Below are 26,987 nucleotides of genomic sequence, written 5' to 3' on the forward strand. Positions count from 1 at the left end.
GCACTTGCTGGGGAAAGGCTGAGGGCTTGAGTTCAATCCATGAGTTCATAACAGAACGGGGAAACCTACTTCCTAAGTTGGTTTCTGCCCTCTGTAAAGACGTCATAGCACCTGCATGCTGCACACACACGTCTTTTAAAAGAGCTTCCACACTTAGTATTGATGACGTACAATCAACTACGAAAGCCTAAAGCAGAAAGAGAAATAAAACCTCGACTATACCAACCAACACCACCAGGGGAGGAAAAAGGAACTACTTGCTAAAAATAACCTGGAAAAGAACCTAGGAAAACAAGGACTTGTACTTTCAAAATGATTAGACCAGGTCCAAACTAGACTTTGGTTTCTGAAGGGGTCTAGAGAGTGGAGAATCTCAACAGGAACAGAAAAGGCCCCAAACAAAAGCAACAATCAGAGCAGTCAACCAAAATAAGAAGAAGCCTGGAGCCATGTGGTTAAGAGTGTTTATTGAGTAGCACAGTCTATCCAGAGCACCAAGTCTGCTTTCTGTTTCTCTTTGCTAACAGAGAGATGGTTTGTTGTACAGGCAGTTTCAGCAGGACTGTGTACCAGTCACTGACAGGTGCTTAGTCCCCTTCACACACAAAGCTGAAACTCTAATGGCTGCCCAGTGCTTTCGTTTCTGCAGAGATGTCACGGCCGCAACTGTGGACTGTGTCGCGTAGTCAAGATGCCAGAGCTTAATACATATTCCAAGGCTATCAAGGCGGAAAGGCTGTCATGGTGTTAAGTATACAGAGTTGAACAAGAAACAAAGAAACAGTAAATAAAAAGTGATGGAAAATAAAGAAAAAAGAGAAACATAGACTCTAAAAAAGCCTTTCTAATGACCTTTTTCTTTTACAAGTAATTACATATTCCACCCTATGATCTCGTAAATCAAAGCTTTCAGCTGTCTGGACTCATAAGTGACCGTATTCTTCCCTGTGTGCATTCTTTCCTCCTCCAAGGGCTGTTCGATAACAGCAGGGATGCTTCTGCCAAAAATCTCGCAGTGCTCTAGAAACTGGACACATTCTTGAATGACGCTGTCCCTCAGCATGATTGTGTGCTTCGACATGTTCTCCAGTAAGGACAGGAAGCATCTTTTGGCATAATACCACGTATCAGTTCCCAGCTTCTTATGGTAAGGCTCCAGGCTCTTGATAACCCGAGAGATGCCAAAGTCATAGTTTCCTTTGGCACAATAAAGGGTTCCTATCACCAAATTCACAATGCAAAGGTGGTAGATTTTCTTGTCCGGGTCACCATAGGAGAGTTGTTCCTCCTCCTTCTCAATCTTCCTCATCAGCTCCTCAGCTTCCTCATTTTGACTTGTCATAATGTAGGAAACACAGAGGTTAGCTAACACGATAGCACTGACACTCAGGATGTTATCATAATTCTTCTTGACAATGGGCTCATAGAAACCAATGGCCTCCTTGTACTTGTTTTCCTGCATGAAGAGGACATGGGCCACATTCAGCTTCCACACATCATGGTCATTACAGAATTCCACAGATTTGCGGAAGATCTTCTCCACCATTTGATAATTCTCAAGATTCCAGTAGATTTTGGCCTGGGCCATCAGTACAGGGATATACTTCTCAAGGGTTTCGTCATATTCGTTTACAGCTTTTATGACAACTTCATCGTCTCTGTTATGCCTTGCTTCTTGAACTTGTTTAGTGAGTCTCCTGAGCTGCTCCGTCAGCATGCCTGCTAGCCCATCAAGTTTAATGAAAGCCTCTTCAGGAGCTGTCTGGCAAGTGATCATGGCATCCAAGAAGTCATAGAGATAGGGTGTGAGGAACTTGTAAGTCAAGTGGGCGTTTTCTGCTAGAACATCAGCTGCCAGGTCGAAATACTCATATTTACAGTAAAGCAGCAGCAGGTTGCCAAAGGTCTCTGGGGGGAAGGGGTTTTGCTGGAGCAGAAACTGGAGCTTTTCAAAGCCCTCTGTGGGCTTGGCATCCATGTTCATCAGAGCCTGGTTGTGCAGGGTCACGGGGTCCAACTCTTCCTCTGCTCTGGGTGGCATGTCAGTGAGGGCTTCCTGGGCTGCTTCAAAGTTTCTCAGCTGGTACTCTATGGCTGCCTTGAGGTTGAAGGCTTCCACCAGAGCAGTCTGGTGAAGAACTACCGTATTGCCAACACTGCGAACATCAATGCCCTCGGTGGTCATGCCCACACCTAGTTCTGGGTGTTGACGGATGCCACGCTCAATGATATTGGCAATATGCTTCAGGGCTGGGGCATAGTGCCTGTTGCTGTAACAAGCTAAAGCTAGGTTATAAGATACATCGGGCTGGTAACCGGAAGCCTGCAAAGCTGCAAAGAACTTGGAACAGGCAGCTTCATAGTGTCCCTCCTTGTAGAGCAGACAACCCATGTTGACCAAGCCATCTGGGTCATTCTCCCCTCCACTGTCTTCTCCAGCTTCCCCACTCAGCAGCTGCTCCACCAAGCTCCTGGCTCCTGGGAGATCCCCTTCACTGTACTTGATAGCAGCCTGCAGACGAAGGACCCGGCTATAGAAGGAGGGGTTGTCCAGGAGGAAGGCGACCCGGGTGGCCTCTGGATACAGGCAGGCCTTGTAGAGCGCCTGGGCCTGGTACAGGCGGTACTGCTCGAGTTCCGGATGCATCTGGCTCAGTTGCTCATAGCACTCCGCAGCGAGCTCGAACTCCTGCAGGCGGTAGTAGCAGTAGGCCAGCAGCGACAGCCCTGCGCGGCTGCGGGGGCTCCTCTGCAGCTCTGCGCTCAGTAGCTGCACCGCCTCTGAGTAGCGGGAGTCGCGGATGAGCCTGTACACCACCGCTGTGAACTCACCGTCGGGGATCTGAGAGCTGCTCAGCCCCGCCATAACTGTCAAGATTGAGTGTGCTTGTTTCCAAGGCCACAAGCCAACGGAAACGGAAGTCTGAAGTTTTTTTTTTTTTAACGTATCCCGGAAGTTGGTTTCTTAAGAGAAGGACTAGCAGGTATTGGAAGGGAAGTGGTGTGACTGCTTCTTGCACTAAGTTTCTGAATGTAAAGAAGCACTTTATATATTCTGTGTTTCTTTTAAATATGAAATCTTTACATCTTGAGTGAACAGCAACAGGTCAAATAATAATGTAAAAACACTTTACAGTCAAATCTCAGACACACTTACTATTATGCTATTATTATTTCTCTACCTAAAGAGATGGTTGAATGTGTATGAATGTAGAATGTATATGCTATACTTCATATGTCTACACAACCCCTTTAAACATATAAGTGACTCCCATTTTTCTGGAAGAAAAGTGTTTTGTTCTTTCCAAGCCTAAATTTTCTTCTTGATGTTCTGTAAGATAGACCGACAATTATTAAGAACAAAAGGACATCATGGAAAAAACAAGGCTTTACTTTACACTTTTAGGGAATGAAGTTCTTGAGTACAGTGAGGAGCACTCCCCCTAGAATTCCCCTGAGAGGTAACTGGGAAGACTGTGGCCAGGGAACTGGTAAAACGAAGAAAAAAGTCCCAGATACTTTTTATATTTTAACTTTATATTATATAAATATAATTTCATGTATCAATATTTATACACCATTAATATCAGAAGGGACTTTGATAATGTCAAATAGAATAAAATGTACTTGCCTTTCTGAAGAAACAGAGAAACAAAATCCCAGCATTGTGCCTTCAAAAAGTGACACCGGTATAGGAATTAAATATTGATTTTTAAAATTACTTATATTATCAATCACTATTAAAGGTCAATTATGAACAGTAAAACATGAGATATTTCTCAGTTTATTAGCTTCAAACCACCGCACTGTAGTTTTTTATTTAGGAGCAAAATTTCACACTGGATTTTGCACATTCTACAAAAGAGCCACTAACAACATGAAGACTTTTGTTAAATGTTACTTCTTTAAAAAATAAAAAACGCCAAGACACTGAAAAAAGCTTTAAAATCCACAAGTGTACAAAACTTCTGCACTACAAATAATGAGGGTGAGCTAAAGCAGAACGTGTAATCCCTGAAACGACCTCGAAAGTCCAAGTGTCATGTAACTAAGGCTCATGTTCGATACTTGTCCTCCATGGATAACATGATGGTTCACAGACAGCACACTAGCAATAAAGCAAAGTGTGAAACAGCAACGAAAGGATGTTATAAACCCGACTGGATGGTGCTTTCTCATTCAGTTCTCAAATTTTAAATAAGTGCTTCTGGGTTCATTGGTTACGTTCATTTGGTGGAGTTTCTCATCAGGAAAAGCTGTATCTAATTGAATAAGCATTTAAGGTAGACAATGTGCAACATGTAAAGAGTGTGAGAATGTTAAAGCTTAGAGTTGAAACACAGTGCCAACATAACAAAGCCTTTGTTGTAAAAGTCATTAACAGAATGTACTACATATTCCACCCTATGATCTCATAAATCAAAGCTTTCAACAGTCTGGACTCATAAGTGACTGTATTCTTTCCAGTGTGAATTCTTTCTTCCTCCAAGGGTTGTTCGAGAACAGCAGGGATGTTTCTACCAAAAATCTCGCAGTGCTCTAGAAACTGGACACATTCTTGAACAACACCATCACAAAGAACTATCATGTGCTTTGACATGTTCTCCAGTAAGGACAGGAAGCATCTTTTGGCATAATACCACGTATCAGTTCCCAGCTTCTTATGGTAAGGCTCCAGGCTCTTGATAACCCGAGAGATGCCAAAGTCATAGTTTCCTTTGGCACAATAAAGGGTTCCTATCACCAAATTCACAATGCAAAGGTGGTAGATTTTCTTGTCCGGGTCTTCATAGGAGAGTTGTTCCTCCTCTTTCTCAATCTTCCTCATCAGCTCCTCAGCTTCCTCATTTTGACTTGTCATAATGTAGGAAACACAGAGGTTAGCTAACACGATAGCACTGACACCCAGGATGTTATCATAATTCTTCTTGACAATGGGCTCATAGAAACCAATGGCCTCCTTGTACTTGTTTTCCTGCATGAAGAGGACATGGGCCACATTCAGCTTCCACACATCATGGTCATTACAGAATTCCACAGATTTGCGGAAGATCTTCTCCACCATTTGATAATTCTCAAGATTCCAGTAGATTTTTGCCTGGGCCATCAGTACAGGGATATACTTCTCAAGGGTTTCGTCATATTCATTCACAGCTTTTTTAATAATTTCATCGTCTCTGTTATGCCTTGCTTCTTGAACTTGTTTAGTGAGTCTCCTGAGCTGGTCAGTCAGCATACCTGCTAGCCCATCAAGTTTAATGAAAGCCTCTTCAGGAGCTGTCTGGCAAGTGATCATGGCATCCAAGAAGTCATAGAGATAGGGTGTGAGGAACTTGTAAGTCAAGTGGGCGTTTTCTGCTAGAACATCAGCTGCCAGGTCGAAATACTCATATTTACAGTAAAGCAGCAGCAGGTTGCCAAAGGTCTCTGGGGGGAAGGGGTTTTGCTGGAGCAGAAACTGGAGCTTTTCAAAGCCCTCTGTGGGCTTGGCATCCATGTTCATCAGAGCCTGGTTGTGCAGGGTCACGGGGTCCAACTCTTCCTCTGCTCTGGGTGGCATGTCAGTGAGGGTTTCTTGGGCTACCTCAAAGTTTCTCAGCTGGTACTCTATGGCTGCCTTGAGGTTGAAGGCTTCGATCAGAGCAGTCTGATGAAGGACTGCAGTGTTGCCGACACTACGAATATCAATGCCTTCAATGGTCATGCCCACACCTAGTTCTGGGTGTTGACGGATGCCACGCTCAATGATGTCAGCGATATGCTTCAGAGCAGGCGCATACTGCCGACTGCTGTAATAGGCTAAAGCCAAGTTGTAGGAAAGGTCAGGTTGGTAACCAGAAGCCTGCAGGGCCGCTAAGAACTTGGAACAGGCAGCTTCGTAGTGTCCCTCCTTGTAGAGCAGACAACCCATGTTGACCAAGCCATCTGGGTCATTCTCCCCTCCACTGTCTTCTCCAGCTTCCCCACTCAGCAGCTGCTCCACCAAGCTCCTGGCTCCTGGGAGATCCCCTTCACTGTACTTGATAGCAGCCTGCAGACGAAGGACTCGAGTCTGATAGGTGGGGTTGTCCAGGAGGAAGGCGACCCGGGTGGCCTCTGGATACAGGCAGGCCTTGTAGAGCGCCTGGGCCTGATACAGGCGGTACTGCTCGAGTTCCGGATGCATCTGGCTCAGTTGCTCATAGCACTCCGCAGCGAGCTCGAACTCCTGCAGGCGGTAGTAGCAGTAGGCCAGCAGCGACAGCCCTGCGCGGCTGCGGGGACTCCCCTGCAGCTCTGCGCTCAGTAGCTGCACCGCCTCTGAGTAGCGGGAGTCGCGGATGAGCCTGTACACCACCGCTGTGAACTCACCGTCGGGAACTTTCGAGCTGCTTTGCCACGCCATAGCCGCCAAAATTGTGGCGCGTGCTAGTTTCCAAGGCAACTAAGTAACCGGAAACGGAAGTTCATCCAAGGGGCGGCGGTTAGCTCTGAGGTAGAATCTGTTCGATATGACTAGGAACTGTTAACATAGTCTCTGAATTTTTGTTTTGTGTTATAAGACACAAACTGGGTAGGGACAGAAGTTTGAGAAGGGATAGAAAACTGTTACAAGCAGTCCAGATATTGTATTCCTGCTTTCTCCCGGCATGCACCTTTGTTACTTCGCCATGGGACCTAACCACTTTGCATTCTGGGAGTTGTAGTTTTATTTCATGACTCCTTAACCGTGGGGACTTTGGTATATTTTTTTGGTTTTTGTATTCAGATAAGAAAGGGATTTTTTTTTAAGCTTGTACTTTTTCCCCGTTGTATACCTTGAAATCTCCTCAATTATCTTTCAGTGTGGAGCTAAGTGCGCACTTCTTAATAGAACAGTACAGTGACCAAGCTTTCTCTACCAAGTAGAAGATGATCTACTAATGCTGGGTTATTGAACGGCATTTTATTAAGAATATAGCAAGCAAAAGTAAAATAGCAGATAGAAATAGGAAGTAGCAGATAGAAACATCAGATCGATAATTCAATAAATTCAATAGAATAAATTGGAGGCTTACACATACTTAGTTGAAATCAACTAGGGAAGCCATTGAGGTAGTTAGCTAGAATTTCCAATGAGAGTTCCAGGAAGAGCAGAATGTCTAATTGGGTAACTGTGCCAAGTAAAATAACACAAGCCAAGAAGCAGAGAGATAAGAGCATCAAATCAGGCCTTCCCAAGTATTCCCCAGGAATGACTAAAGCAAACCTTTTGAAAGAGTCATAGCTGAGTTCCTAACCCAGATTCTGGGCAGAAGCAGCTCTCTCTCTCACCTCCACTGTGCCATCTTGATCATCTCCAAGATGGATGTAGATAGTGTGATACTGGGATGGCTGAAACCTTTTAAAATCTCAGTGACATGTCTCTTCCCACAAGGCCACATCGTCCCCAACAGCGCTACCAGCTGGGGAACTAAGTGTTCAAACATCTGAACCTTGGGGGACATTCTCATTCAAACACCACAGAAGCTGAACTAGATTCCATGGGGAACAGTGAGTGGCAAGTCATTCTATCCACACGTCTCCAATAATCTATCGGCCCTGTCAAATGTGGCACCAAGTGTGTATGAGGAAAGATTACTGTCTTTTTTTTCTACAGAAACAACCAACCAAATTGGTGTGGGCAGTAGGCTTCTCACTTCAATGTGTCAACTGCAGCTTCAAACAGACGGACAATAGCCAGTGGGGTTGTGTATCCCCTAGTTCCTGGTATAACAAGGAAAAGGCTGAAGTAAGTGTACAGTCACTCCTACTACATAACAGCTGACTTTACTTACTTTCATCCTGCCCTCATCAGAGAATTAGCAGCCATGTGACTTCTTAGACATCATCACACAAGGGACATTCATGCAATCAATAAGAAGGAAGGAACAAATCACACCCATTTCATGTGTGTGGAGTGAGTCTTTGGTCCACCAACGATCTCCACAGAAAGCAGGTAAGGACTACTTCTGCATCCCCACTGTGAGTTTACTTTTACTGTGATTCTTTGGTACCCTTTTAGGTGAAGTCTGTGGTGGGGGTATGTGACCTGTGCTGCTCAAATATTAAGGAATATGATATGTCTCCTTTACAGCTGCTGACCTGCCTGACGTTTGCTCCTTGGAAATTCACATGCAGTATTTAAAAATCTTTATGTGTAGACTGTCATTGTGAAAAGGCTGGTCTTAAATTATGATGAATGAACACGGAAACAAAAAATGACCTTTTATCCCTTTAGTCTCTCTGTTTGCATAACTGTACTTACATGATGAAAACATCCCACCTTCAAATGACTTTTTTTTTTTTTTTTTTTGGTTCTTTTTTTCGGAGCTGGGGACCGAACCCAGGGCCTTGCGCTTCCTAGGTAAGCGCTCTACCACTGAGCTAAATCCCCAGCCCTCAAATGACTTTTTAAAACACACATGCATACACACAGACACACACACACACAGACACACACACACACACACACACACACACACACACACAGGGTGGGGGGTGGTTGTCGGCTTTCTCCCAAATGTCTTGGCTACCTGAAGGGGATCATTTGGGTTCCTCCTTTCTGTGTTGGTACCTATCTATACACACAGCAGCTGAAGTACACAGGAGGGTAGCCATTTTGTGTCCTCCTCCTTATTTCATGGGAAGCTGCTCCAATGGTCTGGCTTGAAAAGAGCAGGGCATTTGGCATAGACAGATGGAGAGCAGGGTCATTTTCACAATGCAGCGAATGCACCAATCCCACTGTGAAACTGGCTTGCCCACAATCACCGCTGTGCTAGGCTGACTTTTATTTGGTCTCTGATAGGCAGTTGGGGAGTCGTTTCATTGTTTCTTGGATGGGAGAGGTGAGAGATCTTTTAATTAATCATAGAAGGCCTGGAAAACAAACTGAGTAGAAGATCGTGAAGTGGGGTTGGGGATTTAGCTCAGTGGTAGAGGGCTCGCCTAGCAAACGCAAGGCCCTGGGTTTGGTCCCCAGCTCTGGAAAAAAAAAAAAAAAGACTGTGAAGTATAAAGGATCATTTTTGTTTACGTCAGGGTCTTGAAGAGCTGGATGTCAAAAGCAAATCTTCAATATTACCCTCAGCGATCAGATGGCAGGCAGTGGCTCTTGCAAAGTGCGTTCCAGACATGTAGAAAGGAGTTAATGACTGAGAAAGAGGTGTGACAGTCACGGCTGGTTTTGCTGGACTAGGTCAGGGATGATTACCAGGAAGAGTGTGCAAAATATCGCAAGGCAAAAGCATGTTTGGTTCTTAGCATCCTTCTGCTCTTCCTGCCAAAATACATAGCAATCAGATGTATAATGGGTCGAGATTTCCTTTTACAACTAGCTGGGAAGTACCTTTTGTTACCCTAGGAATGTGACCATTTATGACTGGTAATTCATGAGTGTCCCATGCACAACCATGTGTAAGCAATTTCCTTGATAAAGGAAGTCGTTTGTAAAGCTAGTGTTTTTCTTCCCCATTATGCCTCCTGACCTTTTTTTTTTTTTTTTTTTTTTTTTTTTTTTTTTTTTTTCCAGGATGGCCCGTTTAGGAGCTCAGTTCCATTCAATTCTGATCATCTCAAACCCATCTCCACTAAGAACAGGGAGGCAATGAAGAGATTAGGGCCGAATCTGTAATGCCATTGATTGAGTTTTAAGAGCCTGAGTTCAGTTTTTTGAAACAGTGGAGCTGTCTGTACACCGACTCAACAAGATCACTCCTGGGGCTGGGGATTTGGCTCAGTGGCAGAGCACTTGCCTAGGAAGCGCAAGGCCCTGGGTTCGGTCCCCAGCTCCGAAAAAAAGAACCAAAAAAAAAAAACAAGATCACTCCTGTTTAGTTGGAGAGCCATTTCATCTCACGAGGGGCTTACCTTTCAGAGAAATCTTCCTCAATATCGAAATAAGATCTTTCTTGAATGGACTTTGATTTTGATCAAGTAGCTTGTATTTTCAAGTCTACAGTGTTACTAAACCAACTTATCTCAGATTGTTTAGGAGTGTTATAGTTTACAAAAGGGATCAGCGAAGAAGGCAAAACTGTGGATCCTAATTTGTAAAACAGTCGGGCAGCCTTTAAAAGACAGAGCTACTCCAAACCCCAGGAAGGATGCACTCTGTTCATCACTAAGCCCACTTTGCCTAACTTCCCCCATTCATCCCCACAGACCTTTTGTGAGTTAGAGATCTTCATTTCCACCTCACTGCAGGCTGCAATACACAAAGAAGCCAGTGGCTGCAGTGGGCAGTGCTGGTATTTGCTTATACTGACCAGTAGAGGGCCTCGCTGCACCTCCTCCCTCTCTTCCCTGGGCGTCTCCTCCCCCAGTCATTTGAATTGGCTCTAGATTATTTGTTGCAATTCATTCTGACCGAAGAGGCGCAATGGTGTGAGGATTTTAAAGTTTAAGCACCGAAGCCATGGCATAGTTGTATCATGTCACTGTGGCTGTCAGCCCTGTGTGAATGCGACCCCACCTTCTGTAACTGTTCATGCAGACTTCAGCAATGCACAACGGATGCAGGGAGAGCTTTGGGCTGCAGAATTCTACCTCCAGACAACCTTCCATAACTCTGAGAATCTTTCGTCAGTTTAAAAAACGAGGCCCCAGGATTCCTCTCTCACAATCAGACAGAACTGGCCAAAGTCAATGAGCAAAATTGTCACCATTTAAATGGTAGGTGTTAGAAAGCACGTATCTTTCTCCCAGCCCTCAAGACAAAGGCTATGCCAGAGTGTTAGTTAAACATTGAGCATTTTATTAAAAACAAGAATAGCTTTTTTAAAGTAGCCTGTTTCAAAGCCATGAGTAGTTGCTTCTGAAATGGCCAGGTAGCATTAAACCAAGTGTTCTTACGATACAGTATCAGCCTAGAAAGCGCACAAAGAGAGGAGCTTCACCCAGCCCAAATGGCAATGTCTTTCCCTTCTTCTGTACAAAACAATGATAATTAGAAAACGAGTCAGTAGGGAATCCTTTTTAAATTGTTGTAAATCAAAAGAAAATGGCAGAAGCAACAGCCCTCCAAGGGAACGGGACTCAGTAACTAGACCTCTATCTCTACACTTCACTGTGCTTTAAAACTGCTCTAAATAGGATTTCATCTAAGTCTGCGGTAGAGCAAGAGAAAAATGAGCACTGTAACACACACATAGACCACTCTAACACACACATAGACCTCTCTAACACACACATAGACCTCTCTAACACACACATAGACACAGACACGAACGCAGACGAAGGATGGCCTCAAAGAACTCACTTGGCTTCTTTTCATAGCAAGCAGTTCATTTACTTCATAAACCAAACACGTTGGCACCAGTGTGTACGTTCAGAAACATTGATTGGTACAGATGGACACAGACGGATAGTTTGCCTTTAGTGCTGCTGAGAGATGCACAGACATGCAAGGTCATTCAAAATCAAAATATGTACAACCCAAACCACTAGATGGGGGAGGGGAGAGGAGGGGGCATGGACAAGGGGAGCACAACACTGGGTGCTGCTAAATCGAATGCCACCCCATGAAACTCTCCGGGCACATCCTAGTTTATTTCCGCCATCCCCAGTCTATTATTGTTCAGTTAGCGCAGTGGTTCTCAACCTTCCTAAATCTGTGACCCTTTAACACAGTTCCTCATGGTGCTGTGACACCAACCATACAGTTATTCCCATTACCACTTCAGCACTGTAAATTCTCTCCTGTTACAAATTTTAAAGTAAATCTCTAATATGTAGGGAGTCTGATATGTGACCTTTTCCCCAAATGGGTCGCAACCCACAGGTTGGGAGCTCCTGACTTAGGAAGTGTATGATACGTTGACCACTAACAGCCAGACCTAACCTCTAAGTTCCTAGGAAAATTGGAGTTCGGAAGCTCTTGACAGTACCCGGCAGAGAAACCATCCCAGTTTGACACTAGGAAACATACAGAGTTCACTAAAGGAGGCCAGGCAGAAATTTTAGGGTCCCAAACTAGGTTACATTCAGTGGCTTTTGCTAATCTTTTTGTCATCCCCCGGCCCATGCCAGTGCATTTTTCTATATATTTGAATTTATTCCAAACATGTTTAGATTTCTGATGCACTTGAGAGAAATTGTTTCTATTACTGGAAGCAATGATTGGTTGTGTGTGTGTGTGTCTCTGTGTGTGTGTATGTGTGTTTCTGTGATTCACCAGGGTCAGTAAATGGGTTTTAAAAACAATTGTACCTCACAGTAAACAGAGTAGATTCAGGCTAATGACTTGAGTCACTAACAGAAACATATTACTGTCACTGCACTAATAAAAACATTCTGAGATCATTTTAAATCCAAGATACTTGCAAACCCAAAGTCCTGGGAAGCATGTAGGCCTTCATAAACAGGAAATGCGTGTACAATTTTTACTTTTCTTGGCTCTCTTTATAAATTCCCTTCTAAAGTAATGATTCCCATATGGGGCGTAATGCTATGAGATAACCAAAGGCTGTTCTTTGTGAACTAAGAGAGAACACACTCACAGGCAGGTACTGATGGCTATATCATCCTCGATCGTTAGAAGCAGGCTCAGACGCTTTAGGAAGCTTGTTCTGGGTCTGCTCCTTCTACACGGATATTTTTGCATCCTTCAGTGAGAACATGACTCTCAGGTTTGTTTCTATTTTATTTGAGAAGTAGGAAGAAAATGACCTGCACGAATTTTCCAAAGCAAAGAATAGCTTGGTCCTTTGAAGCAGAAACTGATTAAAAGCTGGTGCTTTTATTTACCAGGTAGAAGCCTGCAAAGTTACCCCAAACCGAGAGGCCCATCAGCAGCCAGCTAGGATGGACTCCTGTCCTGCTGTGTACTGGTAGGTACCCTCGGCTGGCTGCCCAGTTGCTCTCACCCACCAGAATCTCCAGCTGTGTTGTAGCTTGTGCACGGATGAGATAATGCTCACTAGTATGAATAAATACAATTTCTGAAAAAAAAATACATCTCATACAAAAGTGGGATGGACTCATCTCAGCTGTTCATGCCTAAAGACCTGAGGAAGAAGACAATCTTGTCTGAGTTTCAGTTTGAAGAAGTTTCATCTTTCAAATGCCTTCTGCCAGCAAGAACCAACAGTGGTCAATAAAGATCGGCAAGTTCCCTCTTTCTGTGCTTCAGAAAAGCCAACTACAGAGATCGGCACATGACTCAGGTTCGTGAGAAGGAAACTGCTTTGCAGGGGCTTTAAAAATACCGTCAAGTCCTAGATTTCCAACCTCTAAGCTCCAGGGTTTGACACCAAGCAGGCTACCACCCTCTCTCGCACTTCCCCATAGCCATGGAGGAACAGAGCCGGGGACATTAGTCAGCAGTTTCTGAATCTTGACCCACAATGGGAAAGATACCCGAGCCAGGGGAAATAGATGGAGGCAATTACAAACAGCTACTTGATTGATGGTTGACATTGTCAGGCCTCCACTGTCTGGCAAATTGCAATGGTGTTGAACTCCCTTTGCTACCAGTGGATGTTGCTATTGGCAACCGTGCAGTAAAGCCAATAAAAAGGCAAGAAGAGGAGAGGAAAACTCAACCTTTGTGGAAGCCGTAGGGTCTGTGCTATAAATTATGTGCCCCTCAGCACTATGTAGTATCGACATTCAGGGTGGAGGGGACCTGTCTCATTGCTGCCTGCAGTCTCTGGAAGACCCTAGGTTCGGTATTATCATAAAGCACACGTTTGAAATTCTTGGCTGCAGATGGACTGGTATCCGTTTTTCTGCCTATTTATTTATTTATTGTTTGGAAGGGTACCAGATGTGTGCTCACTGCAACCTCATATGGACTGACTCTCGATTCCCATCTTAGATATAAACGTGATGAGGTGATGTGGTGCAGTACCGGAAGGCACCTGGGCTGCAGACCAGATGATCATGCAGACGGCCCAGCCCCACCCCAACCCTGTCTATTCCTAGCTCCGCCTCTCCTTTGTTCCTCACCTGAAGGAGGGGAGACAGCTCTGCAGAAGCTATTTTCCTTTATAGCAGAGTGATTCAGAAAACCGGCTTAATAAAATCCATAAATCTGAACAGCCTCTTCTTACCTGCGCTGTGGAGGCTTTTTTTTTTTTCCCCCCTGGGCTCATTTCCCCCTGCAGTCTCTCCGGTCTTCCCTGCAGACACAGCTGTAAAAGGCACCTAGCAACATTGTTTCTTAGTGCAGGAATCTCTTTCTCCTCTCCTTTGTCAAGCCCCTCCCTGTGTGATCGGCTCTCTTTCCTGCTCAACTGATGATACGGTTCTGCACCCTCTTTTTTTTTTTTTTTCCTTCTGGAAGTGCGATGATTTTTCTTTGTTTGGATTGACTTTCACCTTTCCTTAGCCGTTTTGTCTTAATCATCTGCCTCTGCCCCTATTTCTCCTGTAGTCTTCTCTCTAGTTTCTTTTTCTAGCTTTATCCTTTGCCTGGTTTATAATTTTATTGTTTCTTGCCACAGTAAAGCTGCCTTCCTTGCATGATTTTCAGCTTACTCCTCTCCTGTCTTGTTAGTTTCATTTAACTACCCCCATCTTCAAACATCTCCTGAATACCCAGAATGCAAGGACGGTGAAACTCGACCCCTATATTTTTGGAATTTGGTAAAGTTAAAAACTGATACTGATCAGTAAAAGTAAGAAAAAATGTTTTGTAAGTTGAGGGAAAAATTTTTGTTAAGTTTTTGACTGTTCAGAGCTGGGCTGACTCTCAGGTTTCACATTCCCTAGGGAGTTCTCTATGGAGCACCATGTATGTGAACAAAGTCATGTTTGTCTGGACTCTGGGCGCCCAAAACCTGCTTCACACAGAAAATTTCAGATTCCAGCTATCTTGTGCCCTGGGGAATCCTTGGAAGTTTATTTGGACAAAAGATTTTAATGCTAAGATTACTGCAAATAAATTCCTAGTGTAATCTCGCTTGACACAGAGAAATCTAGGTCCAAACTCACTCAACTAGTAATGCAAAGTGAGGGACAGGAAGCCCAATGTTCTTTGGGTAAGACAGATCCTGTCCTTAGTGTCTCAGGCAGCTTTCTAGTGAGCATACCTCTTTAAAACTGTTTTCACGTGCTGTAGATCTGACTTCTTACTGGATATAGGTTGTGCAGGTGTTATTTCCTGGCCTTTCTAGAACATTCTTTTTTACATGTAAGGAAAAATGTAAAATCAGGGTTCCTTAAATTTTATCCCCAAACCTTCATCCCCTTCACCTCAAACTATTCCACGACTGGTCACAGGGTTCCTCTGCACCTGTGAAATATTTCTTTGTTGGAAGCAGTTCTGGTGTTCATACATGTCACTTGTACATGTGGCCTTAGATTCCTTTTCACCTTTGCTTTAATAAAATTATTAATCTGTTTCCCCCTAGAAAAAGGCTTTGTTTGCAACAAAGGCTGAATTAAAAAGCTGAACCATGATCTATCTCACTGCAGAGTTACAGCTCCTGTGTAACACCAATTAGACAAACACACTATATTACTACTGTGGCAAGCAAGATTGGGGTTACCTGGCTCTAATAAAGGGAGCAGGCTTATCCACTAGCAAAGGAGACGAAGGGTCTGGTGCATTACAAAGAAGCAGTAGATTAGAAACAAAACACCTAGAATGCAAATCTGCATTCTTGGGACCGGCTGGAGCCTGCTCCGGAGAGGCTGCACAGAAAGGAAATGCTCATAACAGAAAAGTGCCATACAGGAAGCAGCCATAGTGACACTTTTACAACGGTGTCCTCTCAACTCAGCACGAGTGGGGTGATGGCCTTCAGGTCCACGGATCCAAATCCAGCAGCATGGGTTCATGACAAAGTTGAGGGTCGTATTCTCTTCATCCTTCCGTTTCTCTGCCGCCAAGCACACTTCCTTGTGTGCTTCCTGATCCAGTCAAAGCTTTAGGACTGTCCGAGCTGAACGAAGAGGGTGATGCTATTCAACCAAAGCAGATAGTTCAGGATGCAGAGGGTCCTCCAGGCCACAGGGTGGCGCAGCAGCTCTGGGTGGTTTACAGTCTGTCCTCTCCGGCCACCGCTGGGCTGGGACTGGAAGGGACTGGGGAGGCAGCAGAGACCTGTAGTCTTTTTTGGTGCAACTCTTCCCACTTCCTGCGGTTGGCGGCCACTGAGTCCAGCATCGGCTTCAGTTTTGCATTGACTTTCACCAAGGCCTAAAACAAAGAGGAAACAGGTGGAGAGAGACAGCTGGGTCATGGTCATGTATAGTCTTCCTCTTTCTGTTTCAAGGGGGAATGGGAACCAGTTATATGGAAGGAAATGATTACGCTGGTAACCATGAACTATGGCTGAGACCGTGCAGGCATCCAACACTGTCGTGTTGTATTCAAAGAGTCCACGCAGAGAGTGAGAGACAAGAGGGTTGGGTAGTACTCAGCTGAAAGGCGGCCTTTAGGCTCGGGGTCTACAAGCACAGTTCGCCTGTAATTATTTTTTTTTTTAATTTTTTTTAATTTATTCATTTATTACATATAAGTACACTGTAGCTGTCTTCAGACACACCAGAAGAGGGCATCAGATCTCTTTACAGATGGTTGTGAGCCACCATGTGGTTGCTGGGAATTGAACTCAGGACCTCTGGAAAAGCAGTCGGGTGCTCTTAACCGCTGAGCCATCTCTCCAGCCCTCGCCTGTAATTATTAATGCACATGTCTTTGCCTACCTGAGAGAGCTCTGCCTATCAGTCTATCAGGCTGGGAACTTAAAAAACAAAAGGGCTGGAGGGGTGGCTCAGTGGTTAAGAGCCCCGACAGCTCTTCCAGAGGTCCTGAGTTCAATGCCCAGCAACCACATGGTGGCTCACAACCATCTGTAATGGGATCCGATGCCCCCTTCTGGTGTGTCCGAAGACAGCTACAGTGTACTCAATTAAATAAATAGATCTTTAAAAAAAAAACAAAACAAACAAAAAACTTACAATGACTCGCTTTCCTCGGAAAGCAAAATGCACGGCAGCCATGCTGAGCACACAGATCCACATGGAATGACGCAGCTCTAAATGACGTGAATGGGGGAGAGGAAGGGTCTTCATAGGAGCCCGCCGACATGACTTTTGCTCTCCTACAGCCCTGTCTTCCTCGCATTTGGCGGCTTGACTGCAAGCCTTTCTACTTAACGTTCTCAGTGTTCCTAATCTCACAGTTTAAAAACCTTGGATTCCGTCTAATTCAAACATCTGTTTCCACTCTAGTAACAGATATGAGGTGAAGGGGTCGGGGTGTGGAAGAGAGGGATGGGAAGGCATGAGGAGATGGGGAGAGGAGATCTGAGGAGTGCCATACGGGACAGATGGATCACCAGGCGCATGGAACTGATGCTGCAGGGTCCTTAACTGCACAAGATCCACAGATCCTTCTAGATACTTCCCTTTGCGTTTAAGTTTTCCTTTTAAGAGATGAGGTCCCTGCTTCCAAGTGGTTTGAGTGACCTCTGGCCTCAGAAGCCCTGGATGACCCCTGGCACTGGAATCCTGACCATTAGCTGTCTCATTTGAATTGGATGCCAGCGAGGCAGTTTTTGACTCGATCTACCCAGAGATGGGATACTATGGGGTGGGCTGAGGATCTCACCGACGAACTGAGTTAGAACCCACTGAGAAAGCTCAGGCTAAGCATCCGTAAACACCTTAAAGATGGCAGGGTGTCCTTCCCCTGAGCACAGGCCAAAACACCTGTCAGGAAACCTGACAGATTCTCCTGGACATATCTGAGTAAATCGTGAGACTCTTACTGTTGGAGATAATTCTTCTCTTCACATTGATGCCCTGTGACATCTATTCTTAACCTTCCTCCATCCCGCCTCTCATGCATGCGTGTGTGTGTGTGTGTGTGTGTGTGTGTGTGAGTGTGTATGTGTGTTTGAGAGTGTGTGTGTGCATGTGTGTGTGCATGTGTGTGTGTGCATGTGTGTGTGTGTGTGAGAGAGAGAGTGTGTGTTTGAGAGTGTGTGTGTGCATGTGTGTGTGTTTGAGTGTGTGTGTTTGAGTATGTGTGTGTGCATGTGTGTGTGTTTGAGTGTGTGTGTTTGAGTATGTGTGTGTGCATGTGTGTGTGTTTGAGTGTGTGTGTTTGAGTATGTGTGTGTTTGAGTCTGTGTGTGTGTGTTTGAGAGTGTGTGTGTGTGCATGTGTGTGTGTTTGTGTGTGAGTATGTGTGTGTTTGAGTGTGTGTGTGTGTGTGTGTGTGTGTTCCAGTGATTTTGGTCGTACTGACTAGAAATATCTCATTTAAAGTCAGCTATACCATTTATTTCACATATGAAAAGAGCAAAGCCATACAATATCCCAGGGCTCAAAAATTCCCTTTATTTCCACGAGAAAAATGCAGATGCCTAAACCCTGCCTGGTACTCAGCGTTTGTTTGTTTGTCTGTCGGTTTATTTATTTTTGACAACAGTGTGAGGCAGCAGTGACTGCCATGGTTTTATTTAGCATGTCTTGGCACCGGCTCCACTTTACTCGGATCAAGCCTTTTAATTAAACTGACTACTGTAATTCCTATGGAAATTAGTGTATATGTTATTTTCCTGCTACAAAAGCATTTCTCTAGAAATTATTATTATTTTTTTTAATCCCAGGAGCACGAATTGGAATTTTTTTTCTGCCGAAATGTAATTAAAAACTCATTTGATCACACTATTTCTGGCTCTGTTTTACTTATTAAATTCCTGTAATCAGTTTTCTTTTATGGAGCTGCTGGGAAATGATCTCAAAAGCAACACATTTTTCTCTTCTTTGGCAGGTTCCCGAGCATTTACTAAATTACATTCCTAGCACCTGCCCATGATTCGGATTTCTCCACCAATTTATTCTTTAAAGCATTTAAGTTAGTTTGGCTTAGCCCCAAATAGCTTTTCCCACTGTATCTTTCTTCTTTTCTTTTTTCTCTTGCTTCCTTTGTGTGGAATAAAACACTTGGGGGGAGGTGTTAGGGGGAGAAATACTGATTTTTCAAAATTCCCTCTTTTTCTTTGTTTTCTCCAGAGACAGGATTACCAGAGGAAGAATCATTTTTCTTAGGACAAGTGTTGGTTCTGGACAAAGGCGGCAAAATTCCCCATCTCGAGGAATCGCTCTGAAGGTATAAGTTCGTACATAAATGCAGTTGGCTGCAAGGGCAAGGAACTAGTGTATCTGTGTCTGTGAAGAAAGGAAGTAGAATATCCCCTTCCCAGCCACCGCCTGTCAGAAACTCATTCAAGTACATAACGAAAGCAAACTTTGTGCTTTCTGTGAGAAAAGCCACAGAAGCAGCTGCTGACGCTCTGGGTGAAGAATTGAAAGGTTATGCAGTCCGAATAGAATAAGGGAATAGAATAGGTTTTCCCACAAAGAGAGGTATATCTGCGAATCCAAGCCCCAAGGTTCATGGTGACTGTCAGCCAGGTGCTCTGAGCAAGAGAACTGCTTCTAGCACATAGAAAGTGGTGGACGTTCTTGAAGGCTGGCCACCAGCAGATAATCCTTGATGGTTCTGTGAAAGTGAATCCCTCCTCCTGGAGAGAGGGGGTGGGGGACAGTACCCACTGTCACCTATGAGGGACTCACAGATGGTTGCATGGTCATTAGCCACCGTTTAGATGCCCGCAGGAGCAATGACCACACTGCCTCCCAAGGAGGTCTGCTTTATTCTGACTTCTGGCTTTAGAATACTGTTTCCTTCTCTGAGCTCAAGAGTATGGCTCTGTAACTTATTCCCAGGGTTTTGACAGGATTCCTGCAGAGCAACATGGGACTCATGACCCGTGTTGATTCTGTGAAACCCCAGTTGGACCCAAGAGTTGAATACCGCTAGCATTCTCCTGACCCATCTGGAGTACCTGGGACACTTTCTATATGAGGGGACACCTAGTCATCTGGGTGGCTGAGGGACTCCCCCTTCCTGGCTTGGAAAGCCACACTCCATTGTTGAGCTCTCCGGTGACTAGCACAATATTTTATTTATATTTTCAACAAGTAACATTCACATAGCTCAAGGGATACATGAGGGTACAAGATGTACAGTGTAAAGCCTCCTTCCACACTGCCCCAACCATTGGATTTCCATCCCAAGAGACACTGGGTATGATCAGCTGTTAGTGTGGCCTTCAAGAACCACATTTATCTATATAAATGAAAAATGAAGGGTTTTATTTTTTAATGGCTACCTAGTGTTCCACAGCTGTCAAATTTGTTAAACCAGTTCTCTGTTGCTAATGGAAATCAGTGTTGTTTATATTTGGCCATCCTAAGTAATGGTGCCAAGGATATCCTGTATGTAGCTGTTTTGTGGATGAAGAATAGCAGAAGGTCAGAGGATAGAATTAGCATTTCTAGGTCAAATGGTATGTGAATTTGCATTTTGATAGGTTCTGCTAAATCGATCCCTATAAACAGTGTCTAAGATTTAGAACAAGAGGCTTATATGCTAACAAGAAAATACAGTCTCAAGGCCTTGAGAAGAGTGAGAGTGGGTAAAGCTAAGAAGAACACAGATCTGCCACTGGGACCTTTCTCCCCTGTACGATCCAGATGCTGCTGTGTACACAGAGGACTCCATCCCTCCCAAGCCTGATCCCTCCCCCAAGCCCGGTTCCTGAAAGACGCTGTCCACCTGACTCCATCGAGATCTCCTGCAGCTGATTCACTCTCTTGGTCCTTTACGGGCATCTGGCTCGGCCACTGTTCATCTCACCGGTTCCTGCCGTTAACACCATGTGCTATGGGATGCTTACTTAGTGCCAGGCTGTGCTGTTTCAGGCACGCCAATGGCTAACTTTCTCAAGAACCTCACGAGGTTGTTATTATTATTATTATTATTATTATTATTATTATCATTACTATTACTATCTGTGTTGCTGTTAGTTTGTAATGGAGAAAAGTCAAGATCTAAATGAAGGGCTTGTTCACAGCAGCTCAGTGGGTAATGAAAGAGGTTGTGGCTTCTGCAGTGTCTCCACCTCAGTGCTACGGAGGCTGTGGGTCGGATAAATGGTTTTTGTGGAGGCTGTGCATTGTAGGGTACCCTAGAAGCTGGTAACAGTACTCTCTATTACTCAAGTTGTTGTCATCCAAAGTACCTTTATCTTTGAGAAATACATGTATTGCTAGGTGTCTGCAGACTCATCCCAGCCACAAACCACAGTACTTAACTGAACTAAGCTTTCCTGCCACGTGCTATGAGCCCACACATACAGTACAGTATCTTTGCTAGCAGAGACCGAAAGATACCTTCCCTTGGCCAAATGATGTTCCCCCTTTCCTGTTCCTGATGACATTTAAGAAAAAGAGACGAGGAGGGCTTATTTAATGAACATTCACTGCACTAGGCCAGGGCTGGGGTTTGATGCCGTTACCTCACAGGAACATCATGGCGGTTCTGAGCCATGGGTCTCTTTAGCATCTCTTTATAGGTGAGGAAATTGCAGTTCAAGGTCAAATGCCTTGCTTGTCGCCATACAGTGAGAGACTGAGCTGGAGTTTGCTGAAGTCTTGCTGGTTTCAAGTAGTGTGGCGGCTCCCTCCCTGGACAACTAGCCCTCCTTGAGCACTCTCCCCAGGTTTGGCCTTCTCTCAGAAGCCTCCTGTTGTCTTCCTGTGTATGCGGACCCAAAGCATGCCAACAATCTCTCCAGCTATAGCTTCCATACGGAAAACGTTCTGCATTTTATTTTTAGTGCTTTCAAGAATTGACCCCACCCTGTTTTTCTGTGTAGTCTCCGAGGGGGTTGGCTTTGAACAGATGACGTAGACTATCCCCTTCCCAGCCACCAGCTGTCAGAAATTCACTGAAGTGGACATCTCTTGGTGCTATGACTCCTGAGACTACATTCCCTTCAGCACACTGAGCTGCGAACAGCCAGAGTTTGGCCTCGTGTTCCTTTAGCCATGATCCACACCTGCTACCGTCTGCCGTTGACCACAGTCACTTCTGGGGTTGTGACATCAAGACGTGGGACAAAAGAGTAAGTAGGAGCCTGGCTTGCTCCTAGAGATGGGGGCAGCCGCTCTGCCTGATGGCCGTTGCAAGGGCAAAAGAGCAAACAAATTCACACCATACTGGGCTTTGAACCTGCATGTGCCCAAATACCTCGTCAATACTTTAATATCCGAGGAAGGCGTCTGAGCTCGACATTAATTTTTATGGATGAAGACTATTGTTGTTGAATTATAGTTGCAAATCGCTAGAAAGGTGGCAGCATTTTCTGTCGTCTCTTACCGGTATTTTATAAAAGAGAACTATGAGAAACTCTGAGACAGTCTATGGAACGGGAAGGAGTCAGAGTACTTTTTGAAATGCTCCCCTTTTTTTGATTGCCCAGGGTTGACCGCAGGGTATGCTAGGCAAGGCTGCATCTCTGCCTCCTTGGCTTTTGATAAAATGGACGACTGGAGTTGGCACTCACGTCAGGCAAGCTTTCTAGCACTGTTCTACCACCATGGTTGTGTCCTTTCTGAGTGAAAGGTCGGGGTCCTCTGGGCTCTGGCATTCTGAAACGGAACAGCACAGACACTACATGAGGCTGACATGGCCACCCAGACCTCCAGCAGAAGGGGCGAGGGGCTTGTCAGTGGTGGGGGGCCTTCAGAGTCTCAGACTCTCATGACTGATGAGTCACAGTGGGCAAGAGTGTCTTTGAGAAACGTAGGCGGTTTCTATTTACGGTGGGTGACTTGAGCTCGAAGCAGCCAAGTGTGGTAGCGTGTCTTCACTAATAAATTAGTGGACTGCTGAGCTTCTAGGTTCCGATAGGAACAGCCCCAGATTGGACATGCCAGGTAGCAGTGATACAGTCACCCATGAGTCACATTCAAGCTCCTCCTCTCCCATGTGCTGTCATGGCTGAAGACACAATGACTTGACCTGGCATAGCTAAACTCATCCCTGTCCTTCAGACCCCCATGTGTTCACAGGGCCGCTCTCCCAGGAGCCGAGCAAGCCTTGTCATCCGTGCAGCAACTCCCCTCTGGAATTCACAGCACTGCCCTTTTCACTCAAGCATGCCACAGTCACCCCTTCCACAGGGTCTCTGTACTTGTATCTGTTGCTGATGCTCCAGTTCCTCCTTCAGGCTGTCACACTCCTCCACCTGAATCCCGTGACAGCATCCTTACTAGTCTCCTGCCTTCCATTTGCTCCAGTCCAACCGGCCCTTACAGGTCAAGCTGTCCCTCCTGAACCGTTCATTGGTTCCCATCATTTGCCGGAATACTCATCAGAACAAGTCCAAAACTCTCACGCTCAGCCTGAGAAACCCCCTCAGAGAGTGAGACTCGAAATCCCAAGAGAGAGGCAAACTCGGAGATAAAACTAACTAGGAACCTGATGTCTGACTTGGGTGACAGTTCAAAAACAGAATGCTACAATGCCCTAGTAATCCCCCCATGTTCCTAGAAAACTTGAAGCATTCGTCTTTCCGGGCGCTCAACCATGCTGTTGAGTTTAAAGGCTCCACATGCTGTTTGGCAGGGGAGCTGCTGAGAGCTGGTGGGACCCGGGAGAGCAGATGGGGCCGCTCCAGGGTCCAGATGGAGAGAGCAAACAGCCTCCTAAACCCCTCTCCTCCCCTCCCCAGTCCTATGGCTTTTGAAACTCAAGGTTGTGTAAAAATTAATTTGCATTAAATTGCTTAAGATAATGTATTAACTACCATATGAGGCTCCCAGCAGTTTTTAAACCGTACTTGGAAAAACAAACAATCAAACGATAGCGGTGAGCTCAGAAGCAAGCCCAGACGTCTTGGAAGAGATGTCTAGTGGTAGGTAGCTTTAGAGTATCCGTTTGTGTAATTTTCAGAAGCCTGGAAATAAAGAGTAAATATTTGCATCTGTTACACATGTGGGTCTGTCAGGTCGTGTATCCATATAAGTTTTCCTTATTAAGTCCTCGGTGCAACCAGCAGGAGGTATATCTTTATTCTCCCATTTTATGGACAAAAACAAACAAAACAGAACCAACTAAACCGAAGACTCTAAGATCCCCGGCAGAGAAATGTTATCTAATTTGCCTGGGGAAGACAGTATTAGGGTTTGAACATGGATTTTTGAATCCAGATTGCACACTAGTCACCAGTTATCATATTTGTGATATCAGTATGTAATTTTGTATGGGGCAACCCTGAGAGTTAAGAAAAGAAAAAATTTCTAGGCAGGTCTTGTTTGCCCATACTAAAAAAAAAAAAATAACTTCCCCATAAATGTCCTTAGCAGACAGACACCAGTCCTGCAGTGGTTTTAGACTCATGTGAGGACAGCCAGCAGAAGAAAACGGGCCACCCTGCGAACCGTGGACAGGGTGCGAAGGCTGTCAAGCTACGGAGCTGACACGTGGGAATGGAAACAGGGCGGGAAGGAAGAAGCCCCTGCAGAGGCCCGACTCTCACCATGACACAGTGGGCTTTCAGCAGCTGGGAGTGTGAGCCATTTATACACTTTGTCCTTCTCTGGCAAAGAGGTTGAGAGTCTATGGCCGTATAACCTCTGGCCTATCTGGGGACACGGTCATTTATTCTGTTGACACTGGCATTTCTAGCAGAGTTTGCATGTTGACTGTCCTGTATGCAGTTTAGCCTTCCTTGAACTTATCAGAGACCAGTGAAATGTAAGCAGAGTTCCTAAGGCAAGATTTCAGGCACAGTGCTTCAAAGAACCATGCTCAGCCTGAAGGTGCTTTCTCTCTTTCTCACCTTTATCCCTATCTCCTAGCTGTGGTGGAAATTCAACTTAATCGCTGGAGCTGCGGTGGTGATCTTGTGATGGTGAGGCAAACTTTAATAAGGCAGCCCTGTGCTAAACACAAAGGATAAAGAGGGGCTAGGTCTCTTCATGCCTGTGTGGGTGCCATAGCACAGTAGCCCGTTGGCTAGTCTAGGTTATTTTTATTGGGTACTAGAGTCAGAATATAAATGATGTCCTAGTTGGGTCTCTGTTTTCTGTGAAGGTGGCAGGATATTCTAATAGACTTAATCCTTGAACAATCTGATCTCCCTCAGAGAGGAAAGGAAGGGAAGGAGGTAGGGAGGTAAGGAGGGAGGAAAGAAAAGAGGGAGGGAAGGAGGGAGGGAGGGAGGGAGGGAGGGAGGGAGGGGGAAGGGAGGAAGGGAGGGAGGGAAGGATAGCAGTGGGTTATAAATGAACTCTCCTGAACAGTAACTCTTCTATTCCATGAGCCCCACCCCCCCTCCAGGCTAGCCTCAGGATATCCCTAGGATTTGTTTAGGAGTGTGCCTGAGGCTAGTGGGATTTAACCTGGAAGTTCCCCTCCGTTTCTTTGTGGTGCACTAACAGCTATAGTGACAGAGATGTGACTTTAGAGGCTGCGCCTCTGCTTCCATTCAAAACTAGCCCCTGGGCCACTCTTTAGCCACTCTGTGTGTGGAGTTGGCCATCACAACGGGTGGACTAGGCTCTCTTCTCAGGGGACGGGTGACTGGAGTGTGCAACCCCCACTACCACAAAGACTAGAGCTCTTCCAGGGCGAGCACCCCCACCCCCCTACATATCGCCCCTCTCTGTCTCTAAGTCCCATCCCCGCTGGAACCCGCTGAGCACCCCTACTTTGCTGGAACCCGCTGAGCACCCCTACTTTGCTCCTTTTATCTCCCATGCTAGGTCTCACTTGGATTTGCTGAGGCCTCTCCTGGCGCTCCCCAAAACTTTGAACTGGTGGCTGGCTCATGGGCGTCCCACCTTCCTCACACAGAAGTGAGGTGCTGACACTCAGCCAACAGCTCTCCCACTTCACGGCAGGGTGGACACTGAGCGTATGCATTTCCCTTTCCCCAGACCCAGCCTGTCCAGCATGGAGGGCCGGATTGTTTTGTTTTTAAAGAGGCTCCTACAGTCTCATCCTGTCCTGATTTGTGGATCCAGCAGACACTGGAGGAGGATGTCCGCTCCCTCTGCGGGCAGAGTTAATGAGACAGCACAGTTGTAGCTCTTAGGGAAGGGGACTCAAAGGGGTTGGTCATTTAGCCTGTCGATGATCCAGGTGAACCCAGAAAAGAAAACCCACAACCAGTTATGTCCTCCTTGTGTGAATTCAGCATTACACTGTGTTTACCACACAGGATGGATTACTTTGTTCAACTTGGAAAATGATTTTTTTGTATTACTACTGAGCAATACCAATGACAAGTTGGCTATGCGAAAGGTTTGCAGAGACCAAAACACATTGTCAGGTGTGTGTGCGTGTGTGTGTGTGTGTGTGTGTGTGTGTGCACATGTGTGTGTATGTGTGTGTATGTGTGTGTTTGTGTGTGTATGTGTATGTATATGTGTGTGCATGTGTGTGTTTGTGTGTGTGCATGTGTGTGTATGTGTGTGTGCAAGTGTATGTGCATATGTGTGTGTGCGTATGTGTGTGTGTTTGTGTGTGTATATGTGTGTGTATGTGTGTATGTGTGTGTATGCGTGTGTGTATGTGTGTGTATATGTGTGTGCATGTGTGTGTGCATGTGTGTATGTGTGTGTGTATGTGTGTGCATGTGTGTGTGTTTGTGTGTGTATGCATGTGTGTATGTGTGTGTATATGTGTGTGCATGTGTGTGCATGTGTGTGTGTGTGTGTGTGTGTGTTAGTGATACTGGAGATCTTAAAATTTAGGTAATGGGTGATAGTTACCACAGAACAGTAAAAATGATGAAGCCACAGTGGTGATGTTTTGCACAGAAGCAGGCAGGCTCATTAGAATCCGGGGCAAGCATGATTCAGTTCTGCAGTTGAGTCTTGAGGGCGTCACCAACCTAAGGTATACCTGAAGATGATGCTCATGGTATCATGTTTAATATTCTGGAGGCTAATTATAGCACCGGTAATAACTTACAAGGAGATTATTTTCTTTCCAAGGCTGGAGCAGACTACTGGTGCGTGTGGAAGTTTACAACAGAGCCCTTTCTTTCCATTTCTGTCTGGACCCCACAGTTCTGCTCTCTTCTTTATATGCTCGAGGGATTTCTTTGTGGGAAGAGATAGTCACGATGACATTAACATTCTGAATTAATGAGGCAAGGAATTTA

The 26,987-nt window shown here is 45.3% G+C and overlaps 3 protein-coding genes across 5 annotated transcripts in view; all 3 read right to left on the bottom strand.

The window, feature by feature from the left end:
- Positions 1–450: 450 nt before the first annotated feature.
- Ift70a2 (intraflagellar transport 70A2) lies at positions 451–2,892 on the bottom strand. Its single transcript, NM_001029918.1, has one exon. The coding sequence runs from the start codon at positions 2,864–2,866 to the stop codon at positions 872–874; it is 1,995 nt and encodes a 664-aa protein (NP_001025089.1). The 5' UTR covers positions 2,867–2,892; the 3' UTR covers positions 451–871.
- Positions 2,893–3,153: 261 nt separating this feature from the next.
- Positions 3,154–6,608, bottom strand: Ift70a1 (intraflagellar transport 70A1). The gene has a single exon (NM_001271494.1). It carries the CDS (start codon positions 6,383–6,385, stop codon positions 4,391–4,393), a length of 1,995 nt encoding a protein of 664 aa, NP_001258423.1. The 5' UTR covers positions 6,386–6,608; the 3' UTR covers positions 3,154–4,390.
- Positions 6,609–14,817: 8,209 nt separating this feature from the next.
- The window catches only part of Pde11a (phosphodiesterase 11A), a 383,576-nt gene continuing 371,406 nt past the window's right edge, over positions 14,818–26,987 (bottom strand). For all 3 annotated transcript variants that reach the window (NM_001127480.2, NM_080893.2, NM_001127481.3), the window contains one exon: positions 14,818–16,147. In NM_001127480.2, coding sequence (NP_001120952.1) covers positions 15,986–16,147 — 162 coding nt within the window. In that variant the 3' untranslated portion in view covers positions 14,818–15,985. The remainder of the gene's footprint in view (positions 16,148–26,987) is intronic.

This window comes from Rattus norvegicus, chromosome 3 (genome assembly GCF_036323735.1).
Source record: "Rattus norvegicus strain BN/NHsdMcwi chromosome 3, GRCr8, whole genome shotgun sequence".
NCBI classification, from domain to species: domain Eukaryota; kingdom Metazoa; phylum Chordata; class Mammalia; order Rodentia; family Muridae; genus Rattus; species Rattus norvegicus.